At 43.6% G+C, this 23,128-nt stretch overlaps 1 protein-coding gene across 6 annotated transcripts in view; it reads right to left on the reverse strand.

Annotated features, from left to right (window-relative positions):
• Positions 1-23,128, reverse strand: part of NT5DC3 (5'-nucleotidase domain containing 3) — a 69,851-nt gene that overhangs the window by 39,697 nt on the left and 7,026 nt on the right. For 5 of the 6 annotated variants that reach the window (XM_037007119.2, XM_073213733.1, XM_037007118.2 and 2 more), the window contains exons 2-4: positions 13,363-13,547; positions 5,061-5,135; positions 4,549-4,604 (exon numbers count right to left, since the gene is read on the reverse strand). In XM_037007119.2, coding sequence (XP_036863014.2) covers positions 4,549-4,604; positions 5,061-5,135; positions 13,363-13,547 — 316 coding nt within the window. Of the gene's footprint in view, positions 1-4,548; positions 4,605-5,060; positions 5,136-13,362; positions 13,548-13,649; positions 13,779-23,128 lie in introns of all 6 variants that reach the window. The other variant, XM_037007120.2, reaches the window with a different exon arrangement.

Raw genomic sequence — 23,128 nt, forward strand, 5'->3', positions numbered from 1 at the left:
TGTAAAAAGCCAGGGTAACAGCCACCACCTGCCTGCCTCTGGGAGCTGCAGCAGAATCAGCAAACGAATCCAGCTCCTCCACACAGAAGGGAAGATGAATTTGGGGGTCCGAGTGGCCAGGATCTCAGCCCAGCCTCGGCCACCAGTTCTGGGAACAGGCGCTCTCACCTGGCGCTCCATGGTCTCTTATTTCCTCCCCTGGAACGGCCCGCTCTAGTGTTAGGAAGGGGACTGTCAAGTCTCTAGAGGCGAGGACACATGAGAGACAGACACCAGTGATGGGGAAACCACAGAATGAATGAGGGAAATGCCATGCAGTGCTACAAGGGGGACTTTACATAAGTCAGTAAGAATTTCAGGTACTAATACAAACAGATTCTTATCATACAAAATCACTGGGCCAATATTAAAATACATACAAAATATACTTTATGTTTAACATGAAATTTTAATTAAAAATATAATTTCAGTCTCTTTCTTATTACATTCTCCACCTTTGTGTTACTTTTGAAAGTATCCAAGGGGATTCATCAATATTTTGCTCCTAACTTAATTAACTTGTTACAACTACTGGCCATTGAAAACAAGAGGCATTGTACTTCCTTTATCTTCATGCCAGAAATCAGATAAGACACTGGTGCTAAGCCAGGTCAGGACATTTAGATAGTGACCCTGGAGAACCGCTCTTGCTTAAGTAGCAACAGTCAGGCATAGTCACCCTAAGGCCCTAACACTTAGAAAGAATATACAAAAAGAAGAATTCTGCTGGGTGAGTTATTTTTCTGCCCCCTCCCAAGGCCCTGCACTGGCTTCAGAAGCCACTGCTACCTCGAAGACACATTCACAGGCACGTGGCCAAGCAAGCTGCGTCTTTAGGCTCCACGCTACCAAATGTCAGCTCAAAGGAGGCAGGGAAATGAGTGAGCGGCAGCCAGTAGAATGCCGCAGGAGCAGCTCCCGCCCACGGAGCCCCGCCCAGACCCTCTGCAGGGGCCTCAGTCTGACTGCCGCCATTTGGGGGAGCAGCCCGAACCGTGCTGCCAACAGAAGGAAAGCCATGGTACGCGGCCCTTCCTGCTTCATGAGAGATACAAAGGTGGGGAGTACAGATCTGAACAAGTCTGTCTGGGGTTCGAATCGCAGCTCCCTAGTTACCAGGGGGATTACCTGGACAAATAAATTATACACTTCGGGTCTCAGTGCCATTTTTTTTTATGGGAAACACTAATAGTTCCTACCACCTGGTGTTACTAAGAAGATTAAGTTAGTTACGATCTACAGAGCAGTAATGGGTAGTACATGGGAGGCGCCATCAAAGTGTTGCTGGTGTGCCTGTGATGAAACAGCCTGAGCCTTTCACAAGGGGCCTATTAAGAACTTGAAAGCTGGGCACAACAGGGTGCTGCTGCGAGAGCCAGTCCACCTCCTGCCCTGCCCATCAGTGCTCGCTCCCATAGCCCACAACCCCAAACTGAACCTGAGGTAGGACTTGGGACTGCAGCACGTCTCAGATACATGTGAGGCTGAGGCGGGAGCACTCTGTCCAGCTGTTTGCACATTTTCATCCCTTCTGAGGGTTAAGGGACGAGAAGTGACAGTTTTGCAAGGCTATGCCTTTCCAAGCACACTCTAGTCTGCATGACAAGCTGCTCCTGAGACGGGTACTAGAACCATGCCCATTTTACAGAGGGGCAAACCAAGGCCCTGGGAGAGTCAAGAACCTGCTCAAGGCCACATACACATGAGCAGTGCCTGGGACCAGGTTCACACCCGGCCCACCACATCCCTTCTCAGGGCTGAGGCCACAGCAGCCTTCCCAAGACCTTATCTCCACTTCACTGCCTTGGCTGGCTCCCCCTGCCTAGCCCTGTTCATATGCCCTGACATAGTGGACAACTTATCTACAGAAAAAACAACACAACAATTAGGAGTCATAGCGTTGTGTGGACCAAAGATGGAGAGGGCGAAGAGGTCTCACCAGAAGTCAGCCCCAAAGGAAGGGTGAATGAGATTTCACGAAGCAGAGAGGAAGGGAAACTGCATCCTGGTGGAATGCCAGCATGACCAGATGCCAAGCAGTGAGAAAGGAGAACTCAGAGGAAAGGAATGTATCTGTTGTTTGTGCCTGCCTGGCATCCACTCCCTCTGAGGCTGGTTATAACTGCTGGAAGAGAAACTGCCCTTCTCCTCATGACCTGGAGGTGAGGAATGGAGGCTGGTGCTCCACGGGTCAGCACACAGAGAGGCCTGCCTGTGAACCAACCAGGGGAGGAAGACAGCCAAGAGATGGAAAGAGTTCTGACACCATCACTTTGGCCCCTGGAGCCAGACACACCTGCAACAAGCCCTGTTCCTGGTCTCCACCATCAGTGGGCCAGCACTGTGTTTTGTTCAAGCCAGTTTGAGTTGGGTTTCAGTCACTTGCAAGCAAGAGTCTTAACCAATCCCGTGAAGTAGCTGTTTATGGAAGAGGAGGGGCTATGGGTTTCAAGAAGGGTGATGGAAAGCCTAAGAAGTCTGGGCTCTATTCTCTAGACAGTGAGGAGCCATCCTGGATTTCAGAAGAGAAGAGGGGCCTGCTGATGGCAATCATTCATGTAAATCAGTGTAGCGGCAATGTCCAGGATGGACTGCACTGCCGAAAAGGGCAAGAGCCCAGGAAAGAAGGAATGGGTGACCAAGCCAGTGGGCTGACAGCAGAAACAGAGGTGGAAAAACAGATTCAAAAGACCTGCTGGGGGCTTCCAGTGAACCCTCAGACATTCAGAAAGGCCCAAAGCACAGACTCTGGAGCCAGACTGCTTGGGTCTGAATTCTACTTCTGTGTGGCCTTGGGCAAGTTATTTAACATCTTTGGCACTAAGAATAGTACCTATCTCATAAGGTTCTTCTGAGAATTATATGAGTGAACTCAAATAAAATCCTATGGCAGTGTCTGTCCCCTAGCAAGACTCAATATTTCTTAGTTGCTATTTGTTATTACCAATATGATTGTTTTTCTCATCACCACACCCTCTTCTCCCTCCTGAAACACCATTAAAAAGACACTAAGAGAGTAAAGTATAAACTGCTCAAAAGGTCAGAGGAAATGAGAGCAAAGACCTCCACAGATAAGACATTTCAACATGTTTTTGAAAGATAAACTGTAGATGAAATGGATGCACCTAACTCTGCAACACTGAGAACAGGGGCCTGAAAGGGACACAAATGAGAAGAACCGACTAACGGCCACAGATCCCCGGGGAGGCTCAGCCCTCTAGGCCCCAGGAAGCAACTGGAGGATATGCTCCAGCAAAATGGGGGGGGGGGGGGGTAAAGCCTAAAAGAGGAAGAGACGGGAACCTGTGAACAGAGAAAGAGGCAGACACAAGTCCCAGGATGAGCAACTGAAGGAGATCAGAGCAGGAGGGCAAAGCCAATTAAAAAAAAAACAAAAAGTAAGTGATAGATTATCTAAAACGTTTGAATTGTTGGGAAATAAATGCATCCCTGATATTTATGACAGAATGGTTAGAAAAAAAACAGGGATACCTACACAGGAAACTCAGCAAATAAAAAATGAGTTTACTATTTAAATGTAAAAGAAAGCAAACACTGAACAAAGAAGAAAAGAATCACAGTGCACTGCTTGGCGTGAGAATGAATGAGACCTGCAGAGTCAAAATACAAACAATGGTGAAACCAGCAGATTCTCAGATCTTATCGAGGTTAGGAAGCTGGAGGAGGGGGTGCATGTGTGAAGGCCGGACCCTCATCTTACAGTAGGGACCATGTCCAGAATTAACCAATTAAGAAACAGAAGTGTGAGCGCATTATTTACAAATAAGAAGAAAAATAACAAACAAACAAAAAAGGTTTAAAGGGGTTGGGTGGGGACTGCTGTCATCCTGTAGGATGCTTTCAGTGCTACTGGATTATAACCGCGTACATGTTTTACTTGGAGGAAAAAATATTTTAACAAAGAGTTCCTGAGAAAACAGTCTTACAATAGGCACATGTCTTTTTTTAAGACATAACATATGAATGTAAATACAAACCACACTCCTAAGTCCCTCCCAAATTTGCGAATTAGAAAAGGCAAAAAAAATTTCCAAAGTTACCGATATTTCTGAGCTTAGTGCTTCTACTAATTATAATAAATGGGGGAGAGGGGAGGGATAAGGGGAAGAAGGGAGGTGTCTTAATATCCAAACTACTCAACTACCATGGTGGGAGCCAGAACCCACTCACTCACCCAGCATCCCACCCCACCCACCCCTCCTCTCCAGGACCTTCCCTCAGCTGGCCAGCCACTGCCTCTGGGAAGCCAGGCCCGCCCCAGGGTCCTGCAGTCATCGGTTTACTTGTGTGGCTTCCACCTGCATGCGGAGCTGTGTAAGCCAAATCCCCGGCACCTGGCATGGCGGTAGGCCCCAGTAAGAGTTCTCAGTGAGTGAGTGAATCACAGGCACAAGCACACTGCAACCCTCACCACTAGTCAGTGGGTCTTGAAACCCAAACCCACTTGCTTACTTGGGGTGAATTAAATTTACCTCCTTTTACTCTTACCTGTAGACAGTTCCCAGCTGGATGTAATGAAAAGCATCAATCTTCATCAATACAGCCTTCAAAAACATAAACACACATACAAGTAAATAATGCACAAAAATCCACATGTTTAACGAGCGTTCTAGGTGTATATTATAAATCCTATCAACATTAGGTTGCTGTGAAAAAGCAGTATACTGTGTGTCTCTGAAAGGTCTGCTTGTTGGTTAAAGCACTGTGCACCACATTAAGGACAGAGCCTGTCTGCAAAAGATGTGACCACCGGTTCCTCCTCAAAACACAGCCACGGCTACTAGAAATCAGTGGTTTCACCCAAACAGCCAAATGTGTTCATGCTTTTCTAATATAGAGTCTCAAAAAACTTTATCGAAAGATGTTTTGAATAATTCAGTTCCGCAGTCCCAAAGAATATAATTTAAAAGCAATTTGTGTGCTCAGCAAAGAAAAGCACCAAGAGGACACTCACACCCAAACACTGGTAAGCCGCAGAAAGACAGGAGAATTAAACCTACCCGCTGCACATCATAATGAAGTCCGCGAATTGCAAAATTGGGATCATACTCATACTTCCTGATTTCCACGGGATACTAAGAAGGGAAAAAGGAACCAGTTTTAGTCAACAATGTGTTAGTTCAAGACAGTGTCCAGATTTGGCCCCTGTACAGGTGGCTGACACACATTGGGGAAGGTGGGATCAGAAGGCATGGACCACAGCTCGCCCTCTGCTCCGGGTCCATGTGCCTCCTGGCCCCAGAGTCCTCCCTCCACCCCACCTGCTTATCTGCCCAAGCCCAGGTGGGGCCTCCCCCAGCTTCGCTCATCTCTACTTCCCCCCTTTCCTCTGCCCCTGATATTTATGATGGAATATTTAGAAAAAAAATAGGGATCTAGGCATCTCCTAGATCCCTGAGACCCCAGAGATACATCTGCTTCTGCCTCTGATACACGGCTCCCCGTATGTGCTGGAGAACGCTGGTGAAGGGCAGCTGGAACAGCCCCTCTGTGAGAAGTGCAACCTTTCCCAGCATGCTGTCAACCACCCGTCCACTCACATTTGAGCACCTCAGTGCAGCAGCCCCCACGTGGCCCCACTACAGGTTCTATGACTTTTTGAAGGGGGCCCCTCCACATAGCTTTCACTGCTTTCCTTGTTGGGACAGCTGGCCCCTGCTCCTCACCCTCCGTGAGCTGGAGGGACCTCACAGTTGTCAGTTGTCAGGTACAACCTCCCTCCCACGCAGGCCCAGAGAGGCCGCTTCTCAGCACAGGGCTCCCAGTTACTGCTCCAATGCTCCGACTCAGAACATGCATGCCTTTTGGGGGCAGCTAGGCTCTCCTGCTATTTCCCAGTTATTAAACCATCCCCTAGACTATGCAAAAATTCCAGCTCCATCCTTAGCTACTGCTCCAAGCCCTCAAGTCCTTCCCTCCCTCCGCAGCTCTCAGCGTCAGGACACTTGCTACCCACTGATTGCAACAACGGACTGAGTACCATGTCTGCTGCTACTGCATGGAAGGCCCTCCCATTACCATTCTACAGATGGGACGACAGAGGCACCGGCTGGAACAACCTGGCCCGGGCCACAGCTGGGGTGCAGTGGGGCGGGGAGTCAGGCTCCAGCCTCTGCCTGCTCCCACCCTCCCTCTGCCCTGGGAGCACAGACCTGCAGGACCGAATATCTCCTGAGTCTACAGGGGCTGTGTCACCAGAATCTTCCAGCCCTGATGAACACTACTGAAGTAAAAACGTAGACAGTTCTCAGGACACGCAGGAAACCTCTTTGCATGGCTGCACCACCTTTCATGACCCAGGTCACGCCTGCGTGAGAACATTTGCTGGGACCACCAGGCTGAACCACATGTAGCAAGTTTTCAATTCACGCTGCACAAAGCGTTGACTCAAATGTCATCTGTGAGCTCATTTATCACCACCTGCCAAGCATGCAAAGGAATCACCGAATGCCATTTCCAACTTATGGGTGTCTCCGAGAACTCTGAACCCTGTGTATGGGTCTACGTTTTTACCAGCAGACTTTGTACACACATACCCAGATCCCAACACATGGCACACAGCCCTGCTTACTGAAGGGAGGGCATGGCACTTCACCTGGTACTTCTGGAGTCCCCCTTTAAACTCCAGACTGATGAACAAGGCCTAAGACAGGGGTAGATATTCAAAATGCTACTGAGAGGGGTGCTATATTGAGCCATGAGCCACATTTATTCTAGATACTTTCAGCTTCTTTATTGTATGCACACCTCACTGCACCAGCGTGAAGGGGGCAGAGCATCTGTTGTCCGTTTTACTGATGAATAATTTAAGCAGAGTCAAGGGACCTGCCCAGACTCACAAAGGTACACACAGAGGTTGGGGCAGTACTTGAACCCAGGTGCACAAGATGCCCACGTCCCTGCCAGCCACCCCATCACCAGCTGTGAGCCCAGCTGATGGCCTCCTGGGACGGCAGTGCCTGCTGCTCCGGAGGGCTCTGTAGGGCCGCAAGAGGATTCACCGTTACAAGGGCAGCGCTACTTCACTGAGAGGAGGTGCGAGAGCAAGAAGCACACGTGTCCTCTCTTTACACGGAGGGCTGGAAAGTCAGGCAGCTCTCTCTTTGAACAAGACTTGCCTGGGCTCCCCAGCAGGACACAGACATCACACTGAGACACGCCCATACCCACTCACACCACCTGCCTGTCGCTCTCACTGAATATTCCTGGAGAGCCACTCATGGTAGATATACAGTATTTTTCAAATGATTTAGGGACTATGGCAGCAGACCTGGAGAACTGACAGCAGCAGCTGAAAGAGCCTCACAGGACAAAGTCATGACGAAGAGCACAGGCTCCAGGCCTGCAGGACCAGATGTCAAACGCTAGTCCTCCCATGTGCTAGCTGGGTGACCTTGGGCAAGGTCACCCATCTCTCAGAGCCTTGGTTTTTTAATTTCCAAAGGATAACGAGAGTCCTACCTTATGTGGAAGGGGAGAGGATTAAGTCAAAAGATGCACACAGGGAGCCAGGGCAGTGTCTGGCACATAGCAAGTGCTCAATAAACAGAGTTGTTTTGCTGGACTGGGAACTAGGAAGCATGGGCTTTTAGACCTACTCTACCAGCCTCTGCTTCTCTCCTGGGGAACGTTAGGGAAGGCACTTACCCTCTCCAGGCCTCCTCCTTCGTGAATGGACAATGAAATAGTTGGACCAGTCTGATTTCTATACTCTACTCCTGCCCCTAAATTGTGATTCCCCATACAACTAGCCACATCCAAGACATCCTCACGATGGTTCGGCCCCTTTTCACCACACACACACACACACACACACACACATACACACACATGGGAATCTCTGGGAATAACCATTAACAGTAATACCCAGTCAAGAAGCCAAAGCTGCTCACATCAGCCAGGAGATTACACTTCTCGCCAATGGTCGTATGGCTGGATTTTCTGGACTCTTCATAGTTTAGAAACTTTCTACCAACTTGAAAAACATGACTCACCAAATGTGTCATGAAGATTACTGGTGTCTCTAAAAGCAGCAAGAAATGTAAAAGATAAAGATCTTTACTTAGGATTTTTAATTAAAAATCTTATTTCAGCCCAGTCTGGTTTTCTTTAGTGCCTGAATTTGTTGCAATTCCAAGTGCAATCTGGGCAGGCTTGTGTGTGGGCAAAGATCAAGATCTCCTCCTTAAAATGCCACAGAAACATCCCTTACAGCTTCACATGCACACCCTGGAGGTACTAAAATGCTGCAGAGAACCCAGGAATTCCCTGTGTGTAATTCCCACAACTCTGCAGCTTGGCCCTGTGCCGTCTCGCTGGCGAATTACAGAGCTCTGGACACAGCTAGTAACCTCCACATTACAACACGGCCCTTGAGTTCTTGAGGTCCAGATGCCTACAAACATGCCCGCTTCTCAGAGGTCTCAGTTTATTTAAAGTAGTCTAAATTCTGAGTCTAATTAGAGGCAGTGCAGAAGGGCATACAAATGAAGTTCTCTGAAGACCACACAAAATAAGAAGCTAGGGCAAAATGATGTGCTTCGGAGTGGCAATTCTACACCAAGCACAACACTCTCACTTAACCACAGGATTCAATAAATATATCAAGTACACCTGAGCACATACCTTGTGCCAGAGCCTGGGAAGATGGCAGTGAACAAAACTGACAAGTCTCTGCCCCTAAGAAGCTTCCATTTCACCATGGGGAGCAGACCACAAACAGATAAACAAACAAACACACAGGATAGTGTAGTGGTAGTTAAACGGCACTGCATCAAAGAATATGCAGTAAAAGGTTCAGAGACCCAGAAAAAAAACTAAGGAGCAAGGCTTCAGGCTGCCTGGGACCAGGAAGGATGGTCGAAAGCAGAGGAAATGGCAAGCGCAAGGGGCCTGAGGTAGGGATGAGTTTGGCAGTTCAAGGGACAGCAAGGAGGCTGGTGTGGTTAGAGCAGAGCAAGAGCAGGTGGGAAGAAGAGGTTGGGGAGGAAGCTGGGGGCCTGGGACACTGGGAGGCCTTCGATGTCATTCCAAGTGAGACGGGATGGCTCGAGGCGGTTGAGTCTAGGAGAGAGATGACTAATGTTTAAAGGTTTACTCTTTCTGTTGAATGGAAAACAGACTGAGGGTGGGAACAAAAGCAAGGGACCCATCAGAAGGCTACTGCACCTTCGGGGAGGGGATGATGGCTTGGGCCAGAGAGGTGGCAATGGGGGGAGAAAAGTGGATGGAATCAAGACACAGTTGGACTATTCTTCTGCATAAATGACAAGAGAGCGCAGAGTGCAGAGTGACTTCCTTCCCAAGAGTACAGCATGGAAAGGGAGGAGAGAGCAACAGTGAAGAGCCTAATAAACATGACCTCAGCCAGATCACTGGTGGCAAGTCAGGTGGACAGTACGTCGTACACTTGACACAGTGTGATGAGAATGGCCCTCTGCCTCTATGTCTTCCTCTCCAAACCCAAACCCCAGTCTAGCCATGAGAAAACATCAGACAAATCGCAAGAGAAGGGCACCCTAAAAACACCCAGCTAGTACTCTTCAAAACAGTTACCAAAAACAAGGAAACTGTGAGTGCTGCCAAAGCCACAAGGAGCCCAAGGATTTACAACTGATGTAACGTGGTGTCCTGGATGGGATCCTGGAAAGGGAACAGGACATCGGGTAAAAACTCAGGTAACAGAAACAAGTGTGGACCTCTGGGACATGGTTCATGAGCTGTGATAAATGGGCCACAGTAATATGCATACTGACATCAGGGGAAACCAGCGGGTTCCTGGGGTACTTACGCAGGAACTCTCTGCAGGAACTCGGCAACTTCTCTGTAAACCTAAAACTTCTCAAATCAAAGGGTTCTTTAAGAAAGAGAGAAGACCCACAGCACTTGCTAAGGGATCAGACGGGTCAGACGTGGGATACAAACGGGAGGGGTCACGGCTGATGGGAGGCTTTGGATTTGAAAAATCCATGAACATCAGGGCCAGTTGGTGATGAGGGTGTGAATCTGGGAAATGTACCAAGAGCTCTCCTAACACTCTTTCTCTTCCTTGGTGACATGAAATGAAAGTACAGATACAATAATTACCTTATATTTATTTCCATTTTTGTAAAAATGTAAAAAAAGAAGAGAACTTAAGAAGGGACTAGTGCTTTTACATTTGCCTTTTGGGAGGACACTAAATTGCACACTTACTGTTCTATTACCGTGCATCTCAAAAGCAGATGTCTTTCCATCTCTGCAAGTACATTTAATCTTTGGCAGGGAAAATGGCACCAAATTCAAGGCATCTTGAAGAATAATTTTGTTTAATCAGAACAGGAAAAAAATCTGCATAAGCATAATTGACTCTATTAATATGCCTGATATAATCAGTATTGTGCCTTGTTTCTTGGATCAAAGCAACAAACAGACTTAATGGGAATGAAACATCAATGATCTTAAATTTTGAAGCTTTTCTATTCATAACGATTGCACCTTTTCTTCCCTGTCTATTTCATCTCTTTTCCCCAAAATTCATAAATATTTTATCTTCATAAATGTTTTATCTTCATGAATATTGTATGTTCATATGAACTATAAACCCATACGGTAGAAACAAAAGGTGTCATCACTACTCTCACAAAGGGCACACTGGAACAAAGGAGAGCGCTTGCTCCTTGGAAGTAGATCTAAGGCCAAAGCCTGGTTCTGTCTCATACAGGCCTTATGGCCTTGAACTACTAGCTGAACTCTGTAAGCCTCAGTTTCCTCAACTGTAAAACAGGAACTTTATCTATTTGCAGGGTTGTCATCCATATTAGAAATAATAGTAGAAATCACGAGAATTAATTGTTCTCCATGTGCCAGGCATTTTACATATATTAGCTCTTTTCATTATCACAATGACGTAAGGAAAGGACTGTTAGTTCGCCCATTTCACAGAGGAATTAGTTGAGTTTCTCAAGATCACCTAAGAAATAGGGGGTGAAAGTGAGGACCTGAACCCAGCAGTCAGACTCGGGGACCAGCACCAGTGGACAATCAGAAGATGGTGCTGTTAGCTTAATGACCTTCACCTTGTAAGTGACACAGAATCAGAGCAAAGGCCGCACACCTTGGACTGGAGGCACCACCGGTTCCATCCCGCTTCAGCTCCATCTCCCAGTGCAGTGCCGGAGAGACGGTGTAGGTTAGCAGGCGCGAGAGTGAGGGCAGGACCACCTGGGCCTTACTCTGCTCCCACCCTCTCAAAGGAAAGACCGCAGGTTAGACAGAAGCGAGCCTCTTGAACAAATGGAGAAATGCAGCCGGACAGCAAGCGGCTAGAGGGGGTTACATCTGGGAAGGCAGCCATAACTAAAGTAAGCTGGCTGTTGCCTTAGTGGCAGAAAAGAAGGTTACTTTTGCAAATGCCATTTCTGCACTATGACTAAGGGTAAGATGGGTTGATTAAATCCAGTGATAATCAAAAGCTGAGGGGATCAGGAAAACTACTGCATCAAACGGTGAGGATCCAAGACTAATGGAAACTTTGGCAGCATTAATAAAGGCATGGTAGCCAGGGAGGTGATGGTCTGCCTCTGTTTCACTCTAGACAGACCCCACCTGCAGGGACATCTTCAGGGCCTCACACGTGAGAGGGACAATCTGAGCACACACACAGAAGGGTGACCAAGATGGCAAAAAGACTAGAAAAGAAGCCAAATACTAATAGTTGAAGAAAACAAAGAATGATCAGCCTGAGAAAAGAGAAGTCTTAGAGGACAAAACAGGTGGTCTATATAACACCCAGCCCATCACTTAAACAGTCAAGAATAAAACATTAGCTTTCATGAGTTAGATTTCTAGCTAACTCACACCCAGCCACTCCACCCAACCCCAGCCCACCTTTGCTGACAAAATCCTTCCAGTTTTCAGACTCTGCTGAAATACAACCTTCTTTATTTTTTTTACCAATTCCATCAGGCAGAGAAAGTCAGTCCAGCCATCCTCTCCCTCTAAGCATCTCTAGCCATCTCTAGTTCCAACTCTCTCTAGCCCTCTGTGCATATGTCTGTAGAGGCCTCTACCAGGTGGCTTTGAAATTCATCAGTATACGTGATGGACTCCCCCAGCAGACTGTCGCTCCCCAAGGGCAGTGCCCAGGTCCTGCTCACCTTCGTCCTCCCAGCTTCTACTACAGGGCTCGGCGAAGAGGCGGTACTTAGTGAAGTTTCACAGAATGTGTGAAGAAATGAATGAAGAAAAGAGAAGGGATCCATGGTGAAAGTTGTATGAAGCCAGAATTATTCCACCCCCAGGAGTCTCCCCCAAACCAGCAGGGACTCTGGGAGGAATGCCCTCCACCCCGCAATGCCTGCGACGGAGATGCACTCTGCCCTCTCGGGGTGCCATGCAGGTGCCCAAAGGACTCCAGACACCCTCTGAGGATGATTCTCACCCTGCTTCCTGAAGTGTGTACTCAGACTAGACCACAGAAAAGCATGGTAGGTTTTGAGTGTTCCTTTTGTCCATCCTTATCATAAGCTTGCAACAATTCTATGCATCAGAAGGCACTGAAATATTTTTCATATAAGAACACAATTCAAATCAGTGATGAGGGTAAAACAATGCCTCTCATTTGAAGAACTCCTTCAAGCCAGACTCAACCGGCTGCCGCTTCATCAGGCTTTGGGGGAAACCACAGCCCTACTCCAGGGAAGGACAGCACACACACGTCTGCAGCTGAAACCGCACTGATGCGCAACTTGGGACAGTCTTTTGTCAAAGAGACATTTAAAGCCTTTTTTTAAAAAACAACTATCTTCCTGGTACAAAGTTTCAGCTGTAAGATAAACTTAGAGAGAGGGGTTCTGGAGATACAGCATAGACCTATAGCAGCAGTACAGCATTGTAAATTTATGGTGTGCCAAGAGGTTAGATCTAAGGTCACGTGTTCTTAACACACACACACATACAAATAACAATAATAATAATAATAATAAAGGGGCCAGGAGGAAACTTTGGGAGGTAATAGACAGTGTATGACCTTGATGGTAGTGATGGTTTCACAGGTGTATACTTGTCCCCAAACTCATCGAGTTATATACATTAAATATGTGCAGATTTTTACATGTCAATCATACCTCAATAAAGTTCTCAAAAAAAAAAACAACTGTCTCCCAGACTGAGTCACCTGGAATGGAACAAAATCTACTCCTTCATTCAGCAACAACTTGTTAAATGACATCTGTGCGTCAGGCACGAGGCCAGGTCAGCTCATAGCTGTTCTCCAAAAGTCTATGGGAAGGGGAAGAAGCCTGTGGTGCCCAGTGCTCTTACCCGGTGTTCATTGATGAGAAGGTCCCGAGCAGCATTAAATATCAGCGTGTGGAGGTGCTTGGAATAAAACACCAATGTGTAATCATAATCAAAGCCATAGATTTCAATGTCTGACAGGCTCATCTCATTGTTTGAGAAAATGGCATCTGGATTCAACAGATTGCTCATAATTGAAGGAACCAAGTCTAGAAGTAAAGAAAAAAATACATTATACCATATGATAAATAAGAGTTAGTATGATTTCTAAATAAAATAGTTAACTAAAGTGCACACATGATTTGCTTTACCTTGGAAACGTTTTGCTGAAGGAAAGTAGCCAGTCACAAAAGACTACATGCTGCATGATTCCATTTATATGAAATGTCCAGAATAGGCAAATCCACAGAGACAGAAAGCAGATTAGTGGCTGCCTAGGACTGGGGGGACAGGGAGAAACAGGTATAGACTAGGTTGATGAGTTGCTCTAAAAATGATTAGGGGGATGGTTGAACAGCTGTTGTGAAGACACTAAAAAAACCACTGAATGGGAGACTTTAAGAGGGTGAGTTGTATAGTATGTAAATAATAGATCAATAACACAGTCACTAAAAAAGAATATTTGCTTCAAAAGCACAGGAAGATTTGTTTGGTTTAAAAAATAATACATGCTAGTTACAGATTTCAGAAGATAAACACATAATTAAATGTAAATATCATCACTTCATCACCAAGAAAAAAAAACTATTAACATTTTAACTATTTGCTGCCCATACTGTTCTATGTATATAGTTTACATAGTTGACTTCACACTACACATTCAGCTTTGTATTATCTCTCTAAATGTAATATTCCATCATTACAGACCTTCTGAGCTACAACTGTAAACCATTACATAAGATTTTGGTACACTGATGTGCCATAGTCAGCTTACTGCTTCATGTCACACAGTTAGGGTTTTTCCCATTAAAAAATAACATTGCAATGAGCATCTTCATAAGTTAATTTTTGCCTTTCAGATTATTTCCTTCAGATGATTTATTAGAAGTGTGATTAATCCCAGCATGCCACTGAGGTCCCATGGATCCAACATCAATTTTCAGTTTCTTTTTTGAGCAGTTCTAACTATTTGTAAGGATTGCTATTTCATGACTTTTATTCGTTCTTGGAGGCCTTCCAAAAATTCATTCTACTTTAAAATTTCCATGAGTCCACTGGACCTTTTTAAAATTCTAAGATATATGGATCTTATCTTAAGGTGTAAGCGATCTTATTTTTCCCACATCTCAAAACATTTTACTACTTTATCCTTGTAAGAATTATTTCATCATTACCCAAAAATTATTCCCACCTATGATTTTTTTAAAAGACTAAATTAAGAAAACAGGAAGATGACAGATCGTCTAAGATGGTAGAACAGTAAAATAAATCATCATTGTTACATCATCCTTCAGCTTTCTCACTGTGATGCCCAGAGCATCACATCAATTTCAAGAATGTATAACAGAAGTCTTAAGATATCATCTTTGCAATATTTTTTTAAAGCTTTCAAGGAACACAGGTGAGAATTTGTAATTTTTCATTTTCCACCCATAATGGCAAAAGTATTAAACTGATGGAGGACAATCTTTCACAATTATTAGATGAGTCAGAAGATTAACACAGAGACAGCAGCTCTGCAGGGTCTACTGATGATGAAAAAATTGATCACAGAAATGAAATTTAAAACTATGAGTCTTCAATGACCACAGCCTTGATGAAATCTAGGATCAAAGACTGCACAATATACTTCTAAAGACACAAAGGAAATATGATATCGTCATCCAGTTAGTAATTTCACAGGAAGATTCTCACCATGCACCATCTTGTGACAAGAAGACAGACTGTCATATTTTACTAAAAGGATATGATGACACTATTCTTTCACATTTTATGATGTTTGTGCACCAAAATTTACTTTAAACAGCTCATAAGGAGGCAAATGCTGAGAGCAGATGACTTTTAGAGACAGGTGCAAAATAAGCAACACATGCACACAAAAATCAAACTGCCCATATCCATTATAAGAGCTAGTATTTATTAAGCACTTGGAGTGTACTACATGCTATCATAAGCACCTTATATTATCTTGTTTAATCCTTACAACAACCTTACGAAGCAAATACTATATTATCCCCATTTTATTTATGAGCACGCTTGAGGCACACAGAAATTACATAATTGGCTGAAGGACACATAACCACTAAATGGCAGAGCTGGGATTTGAACCTGAGAAGCCTGGCTCTAGGATCTGTGCTCTTAACTCTCTGCCCCAGGATTGTGGGAATCAAAAGTATCTTATTTCTCAATAAACGGAGTGAACTCTTCATCATTTCAGTGCTCACCACAGAGTCTACTGGCTTCCCCCTTCTCTTCTGCTCACTTCTTGCTGAGTAGGAATGGCCCCCATTATCCAGAGCTGTTCTAAGGGGCTGCCTGAAATACTCAAAAGGTACTACTTTTGCAGGGTGGACAGCGCCAATCAAGGGACCATGCCAGCCCCAGTGAGGTATTCTGGGTACTTCAGAAGGCTCCTTATAGCTCCTTACAGCTTTGTGGCTTGGATCCCTTTGAGAACCTAACAGAAACTAGAGATTTCTCTCCCCAGAAAACGCACATACAGATTTTGCAGAAAATTTCAGGGAGGTTGACCCCTGAAAGCCTTTACATCCCCACAAAGAATGTCCAAGACAGTGAAGGCAAATGTATGAATGAATGCATTTCTCTCCCAATGGCAACCTAGATCTGGCTGAGTCTACTGAAAATGTGAATAGTCAAGATTCACCAGTAATTCCATTTCTACATTAGTTTCTTTTGTCAAAAATCAGTAAGACAATAACCCTGGATTTTTTTCTTTTGCAAATAAAATTGATCTGAGGATGGTAAACACACTAACATTTTAAGAAACATGGAAGCAGACATTCACAAGAACAGGCCCTGAGCAATAGAGAAGCCAGTAATTCCGAGCTCTTTGGCACCTAATAGCAAAGATCTTCTGGCCTTCCATAATCAATGGGCCGATGCAGACGGTGCTACTTTCTTTATAGGACTACACAGCATTGTCCTTATAAAGTGAAATGTGATCACTTACAGTGTGACCTACAGCTCTACTTTTTTTTTTTTTTTTTTTTTTGAGAGGGCATCTCTCATATTTATTGATCAAATGGTTGTTAACAACAATAAAATTCAGTATAGGGGGGTCAACGCTCAATGTACAATCATTAATCCATCTCAAGCCTAATTCTCGTCAGTCTCCAATCTTCTGAAGCATAACGAACAAGTTCTTAGATGGTGAACGAATTCTTACATAGTGAATAAATTCTTACATGGTGAACAGTACAAGGGCAGTCATCACAGAAACTTTCGGTTTTGATCATGCAATATGACCTATAAACAATCAGGTCAAATATGAATATTCGTTTGATTTTTGTACTTGATTTATATGTTGATCCCACATTTCTCCTATTATTATTATTATTTTTATTTTTAATAAAATGCTGAAGTGGTAGGTAGATGCAAGATAAAGGTAGAAAACATAGTTTAGTGCTGTAAGAAGGCAAATGTAGATGATCAGATGATCGGGTGTGTGCCTATGGACTAAGTATTAATCCAGGCTAGACAAGGGCAGCAAGACATCCACGGATGCAGAAGATTTCTCTCGAAGCAGGGGGGGTGAGGTTCTGAGCCTCACCTCTGTTGATCCCCAAATTCTCACCTGATGGCCCCCCTGCGACTGTGCCTGTCTTAGGTTGTTCCTCCCTTGAGGAATCTTACCCGTCTCTGGCTAACCAGTCATCTTCCGGGGCCATACAGGGAAATGTAAAGTTGGTAAGTGAGAGAGAAGCCATATTGTTTGCAAAGGTTAGCTTTTTACTTCTTTGCAGATTTATGCCCTGTGGCTTCTATGCCCAGCATTTGTCTCGAGGTATCTTTACCACCTGGAGGAATTATGATACTCGGTAAATTCGATCTGAGGCACGAATTCTATTTAAGGGTTGTAATTAGGAAGGAAGAAGAAAAGCTATAGATGTAGCATATGAAGGAAACTTGGGAGGATTGATTATTTCTTTGACATATCTTCTTGTATAGTACCTTAAGTATGTATAGGTTTTAAACTACTAACTAATTTGCACACACATATTAACATAATAGGAATATGGTGACATAAACAAAGCAAATCTATAATTACCATCCATCTCCAGTGAAGCCAAGAAAACCAGTTAGGCACCCTAGGCATTTGTGAAAATTTATCTATGATATGATGGATATTGTCCAACTGTACTTGAACCATCAGACAAATTAAAGCAGCCCATTTCCTACAGCTCTACTTTTACATATGATCTTTCCAAGGGAAGTTCTTATAGCCTGTTTAAATTAGTAGTTTGTGTTTAGAAACACTGTTGGCAATAAAGTCTCCCCTTCTCCTACTTGAGAAGAATACATGAAGCCCTCAGGGAAACACCAGCATGATGGAACGGCACATCTCCAAGAGCTGCCCGGGAGCTCCCCTGCTGGGGAGAAAGCCCCGGGTGTATTAATCACACATGCATCATCACCAGAAAACTTGGATGTTTAATTTGTCATCACTCAAAATAAACACAAGGAGTGTCAGAAGCTTAACAGGGATTTCAACACCTCATGCAACGACCTCAAGAAAGTGCCAAGAACAAGGCAAAAGAAAAGAACGCCAAACTCTCAGAGTTCGAAAGAGTCTGTCTCAACTGTGGACTCTAAAGTATAAATTGAAGGGCCCTTCAGCATTGAAAAGACTAAGAACAACAAATCCTGGCGAGGATACGGAGGGAATGTAAGCTAGTTTAAGCATTGTGGAAAGCAATATGGAGGTTCCTCAAAAAACTACAAATAGAAATACCATTTGACCCCTGAATCCCACTCCTTGGAATTTACCCAAAGAATACAACTTCTCAGATTCAAAAAGACTTATGCACCCCTATGTTTATTGCAGCACTTTTTACAATAGCCAAGATACCGAAGCAACCTAAGTGTCCATCTGTAGATGAATGGATAAAGAAGAGGTGGTACATATACACAATGGAATACTATTCAGCCATAAGAAAGAAACAAATCCTACCATTTGCAACAACATGGATGGAGCTGGAGGACATTATGCTCAGTGAAATAAGCCAGGCAGAGAAAGACAAGTGCCAAATGATTTCCCTCATTTGTGGAATATAACAACGAAGCAAAACTGAACAAAATGGCAGCAGACTCAGAGACTCCAAGAAGGAACTAGTGGTTACCAAAGGGAAGGGGTGTGGAAGAGCAGGTGGGGAGAGAGGGAGGAGATTGAGGGGTATTGTGTTTAGTACACAGGGTGTGGGGGATCATGGGGAAAACAGTGTAGCACAGAGAAGGCAAACAGTGAATCTGTGGCATCTTACTACACTGATAGACAGTGCCTGCACTGGGGTATGGGTGGGGACTTGATAATATGGGTAAGTATAGTAACCACATTGTTTTATCATGTGAAACCTTCATAAGAGTGTATATCAATAATACCTTAATAAAAAATTAAAGAAAAATAATAATAATTGAAGGGCCCTTGACTAGTCAGTTATGTACTTTCCCAAAGCAGAAATAAGACTTAGAAAGTGAATTCCTTTTGTACCTAATGGATGATGACAGCAATTAGTACAAAGATAGGAAGACAAAGCTCTGCTGCTCTGGCCAACGCTCTGATGAGAGAGAGCCCAGTGCCAACACAACCACCCTGAGCTAGTACATGGAGGGCAGCTGCCAGAGAGTCACCTGAAGCCCCAGCAGAGTTTGCAGGAGTGAGAATAAACTTTGGTTACCACTGTCTATAGTAAGCCCCTAAGTCTTCAGTGCTGCTTGTCATGGCAGCAAAACCTAACCTGGCCTGTCTGATACACCTTTTATTCTTCCAGGATGGTGATTTTCTTTGGGAAACTGCACCTCCCCAACATTTGGACTGTATGGGCTCAGTGAGGTCCCATTCCTGGCTCCAGGAGGAGAGCATGTGACCCAGGCCAGCCAATCAGAGCATCGTCTCACCCTCAGCAACATGAGTTCACGACAGGAATAGGTCCCCCCAATCATCATCATCGTCATACTTTCCCTGCAGCCAAAGTCAACCAATGATCCCAATCAAGGGAATTTCTGGGTTTGTAAGGAAATTCCAAAGAAGAGGCATTCTTTTCTTCCAAACTTGGATTTAAGAGGATATGAATCTGCAGACATGAGGGGACACCTCCAGGAACCTGAAAGGAAGACCAATGGGGAAGAGAGCAAGGTCAAGAGTCAGAGATGCCACCAATGACATCATCTGCACTTGGATCAAGTAATGCTTGAAGCTAGTACCACCTCTGGATTTTTCGATGACATAAGCCCATGTCTTCTTTTAAATTTTTTTATTTTTGCTTAAGTTAAATCCATTTAAGTTGTTCTGTTTTTAATGATAGCACAGAGTTGGTGCCAGTGCTGGGGCTGGGCAGCCTCACCCCTTGCTGTTCAGGAGTATAAAACAGTTCGAGCTTTCTAGAGAACAGGTTGGCAATAAGAACCAGGAGTCTTCTTAAATTATTCATTGCCTTTGACCTGGTAATTCTCCTTCTAGGAATCTATGCTAAGGAAATGTTCAGAGATGTGAATAAAGATCTATATAAAAGGATTTCATCACAGTGATATTTAAAAAGCAAAATGTGGGGAGAAAACATGCTTCCTTTGACAGCCCAAACATACATCTCACATATTTGATCTCAGGAACCAAATGTATTCACAAGAATGTGATCAAATAGAAAAGCTGAAGTGCACTTGAAAATCCTCAAAGTTCAATTTTTTGGTATGGCAAACCCGACCCCAGAGACATGACATTTTTCTTTATTATGATTTTTCTTTTGGGGATATGCCTTAGATTTCAAGCTGTTCTTCTAAAAACAGAACATGCAGATCTGAAGTCCCTGAAGAAAAAGGGAGAAATAAATAACTTTTTTTCTAGAAGTTACAAGAAACAGAGGGAAATCCTGTATTTTCCCCCAGAGATACCACTACAGGCCTTTTGTGAATCTTCCCAGTGCTCAGTGGACCAACAAGTTATCCTAGTAGCTAAGAATTATGTGCATTTGCTATGTGCTGAGCACCATATGAAGAAATATTTATGGGCCTCACTTACTGTGAGGCACTAAGTTACTACCCCCACTCTACAGAGGAATATGAAGATGAGATTATAACTGCTCAAGGTCACATTTCTCTGTAATATATTTCTATGTTCCTAAATCAACAAAAGTTAGAGCAGATTTAAATACGTGTTTTTCCCGAATTGGACCAAATCTCAACTTGTTTATATTTCATAATATTCAAGCACTTCATGAATATTCATAAATATTTTATGAATTATTTCATATTTACCATGGTTTCAAATTCTCTTCAGAAGTTCACATGCAGATTAAAAACAACAAGGTTTCAAAATTTCTTTTAGAAGTATACATATAGTTTGAAAATACATGAGAAAAAAATAGGGACTTTTAGATTCTAAGTTGAAGCAGTACTTAAATTTCTATTGTCTCCACAGCAAGTGAGCTCAAGGTTCTATACGCAAACTTAAACCTTTAAACTTCTCATTTATAATCGCCAAATGGAAAGTGACAAGAAAAAGACAATCCCAGTTTAGATGACTTTCAGCAAACGTCACAGTGTTACAACTTCTTTCTGTTACTGGGGTGAAGGCCATTTCTGCTATTGGTACTTGTTCGAAAAAAGTGAATTTGTCCCAATGCAATTGATATGTTAGGGAACAATTTAACCATAACACAAATTTCACATTTGTTATGTTATGTTCAAAGCCAGCCAATGTTTTTTGCTATGGATGTGTTCACTTAATGTCCTTTCTGCTAATTACTTACAGTAAGAGAGATAGCTGGGTAGCAACTTGAGATACAGACAATTCATAGGAGTGCTACTATTAGACCTTAGAGATTTAAGTAAAACTATTTTTAGCCAGAAACTGCTTCCTCCAGTATCGTCAGTTTCTCCAAAAATCATTCAATCCTAAATCACTTTTACTTCTGAAATAGTCCAGTAATGACATGACCAGATGAAATGAAGAGTCCACAGTATCTGTTTCTCTATCAAGGTAAAATCCTGCCCAGCAAAATTCAACCCTTTGGTAAGAAATGACCCTCCCTCACCTCTAACCACACAAATTCCAGGTTCTTGCAGGACCCTGTTCCGCCCCTCCAGTTGCAATTATGGATCGAGGACAGAACACCTGACTCACACTGGGCCACTCCTAGGGTTTCACTTCCTTAGGTGGGAACCTGCCTCAAGCGAGGCTAAACCAGAATCCTCCCCTTATTTCTTTGCTTTTACTTTATAGCTTTACTGAGGTACAAATGATGTACAATAAATTGCACGTCAAATATAGGTGGATGAGGTTTGACATACATATACACCTGTGAAACCATCATCCCAGTAAGAATAATGAACAGATCCAACATCTCCAAAACACTTGTCTGGCCTCTTTCAACTCCACCCTCCCGGCCCATCCCCAGGCAACTGCTATTCTCCTTTTGGTCAAATTCATTTGCATTTTCTAGAATTTTATATAAATGAGATCAGGCAGCACCCAGTATTTTGGTAAATTGGCTTTGCCACTTACTCAACATTCAGGAATTTTTTTTAGTTGGGTACTTACTACATACCTACTATGTGCCAGACACAGGGCACCATGCAGGGATTATAAATAAATAACAAAGCACAGCCTCTGTAGTGTCCATCAGTGGAAGAGACCAAGAAACGGCAGGCTGACAGGTGGAAAGGAGTTGCTTAGCACAGGGCTGGGCACACCCCCAGAGGAAGCCGCTATTCAAAAGTCACTTTTATTGCATCTGTTAATCTAAAGAGAAGCGTTCATTTTTTTATTAGTTTAGATATTTTGCATCATCTCCAGGGAAAAGCAATCCATGGCAAATAGAAATATTCATCTGAATACTAATGCAAATGACATTTATATTACTTCTACCAAAAGTTAAAATTATATCTCTTATTACTCTGTAATGTCTGTACTTCTGACTGCTCTATAGAAATCCATTGTGCTTCCTAAAGTTTCCAAAAACAAACAACTGCTCAAAAGAAAAGTACATTTGAATCAAGGGAAAAACTTAGAAAAAGAAGATCCAGCCATATCAAAAGACCAAATACCAGGTAAACCATCAAGAAGTTTTCACCGCAGTATAGAGGAAGGAGAAAAGGAATATTCAGGCCGCATCCGTTGGGCACCTCTCATTCATTATCCTCATTATGTCATAGGAACTCCAGGAGGTAAATACTGTTTTTTTCAATAAACCAATCAATACCTATTTCTTAAATCTCTGTTTTAATTTCTAATACAATCATGAGCAGTAAAAAGTTTGTATACAGAAGCTAACATTGGGATCTTTCAATAATTTTAAGTGTATAAAAGAGTCTTGCGGGCAAAGGTTTGACAACCACTGCCCTAGCTATCCTTGCCTTGTTCATGATGACTAAACTAATTAGCACATAGATGGCCTTCAAAAAATATCTGCTCAATCAGTGGATACCCAGACAACGTTCTGATACTGACAGTCATCAAGTTTCTCAAGTGGATTTCCCTGCTCCACAGGGAACAAAAGAAACCTTCCAAGCCGGTCCAATGTACTCACAAGAGTTAGATCTTGGAAGTTACATCTCTAAATGCAAATTGAAATTTTATTCAGGCTGATTTATCAATCATCTTAACAATTCACTTAGT

This window comes from Manis javanica, chromosome 10 (genome assembly GCF_040802235.1).
Source record: "Manis javanica isolate MJ-LG chromosome 10, MJ_LKY, whole genome shotgun sequence".
In the NCBI taxonomy this organism is placed as follows: Eukaryota; Metazoa; Chordata; class Mammalia; order Pholidota; family Manidae; genus Manis; species Manis javanica.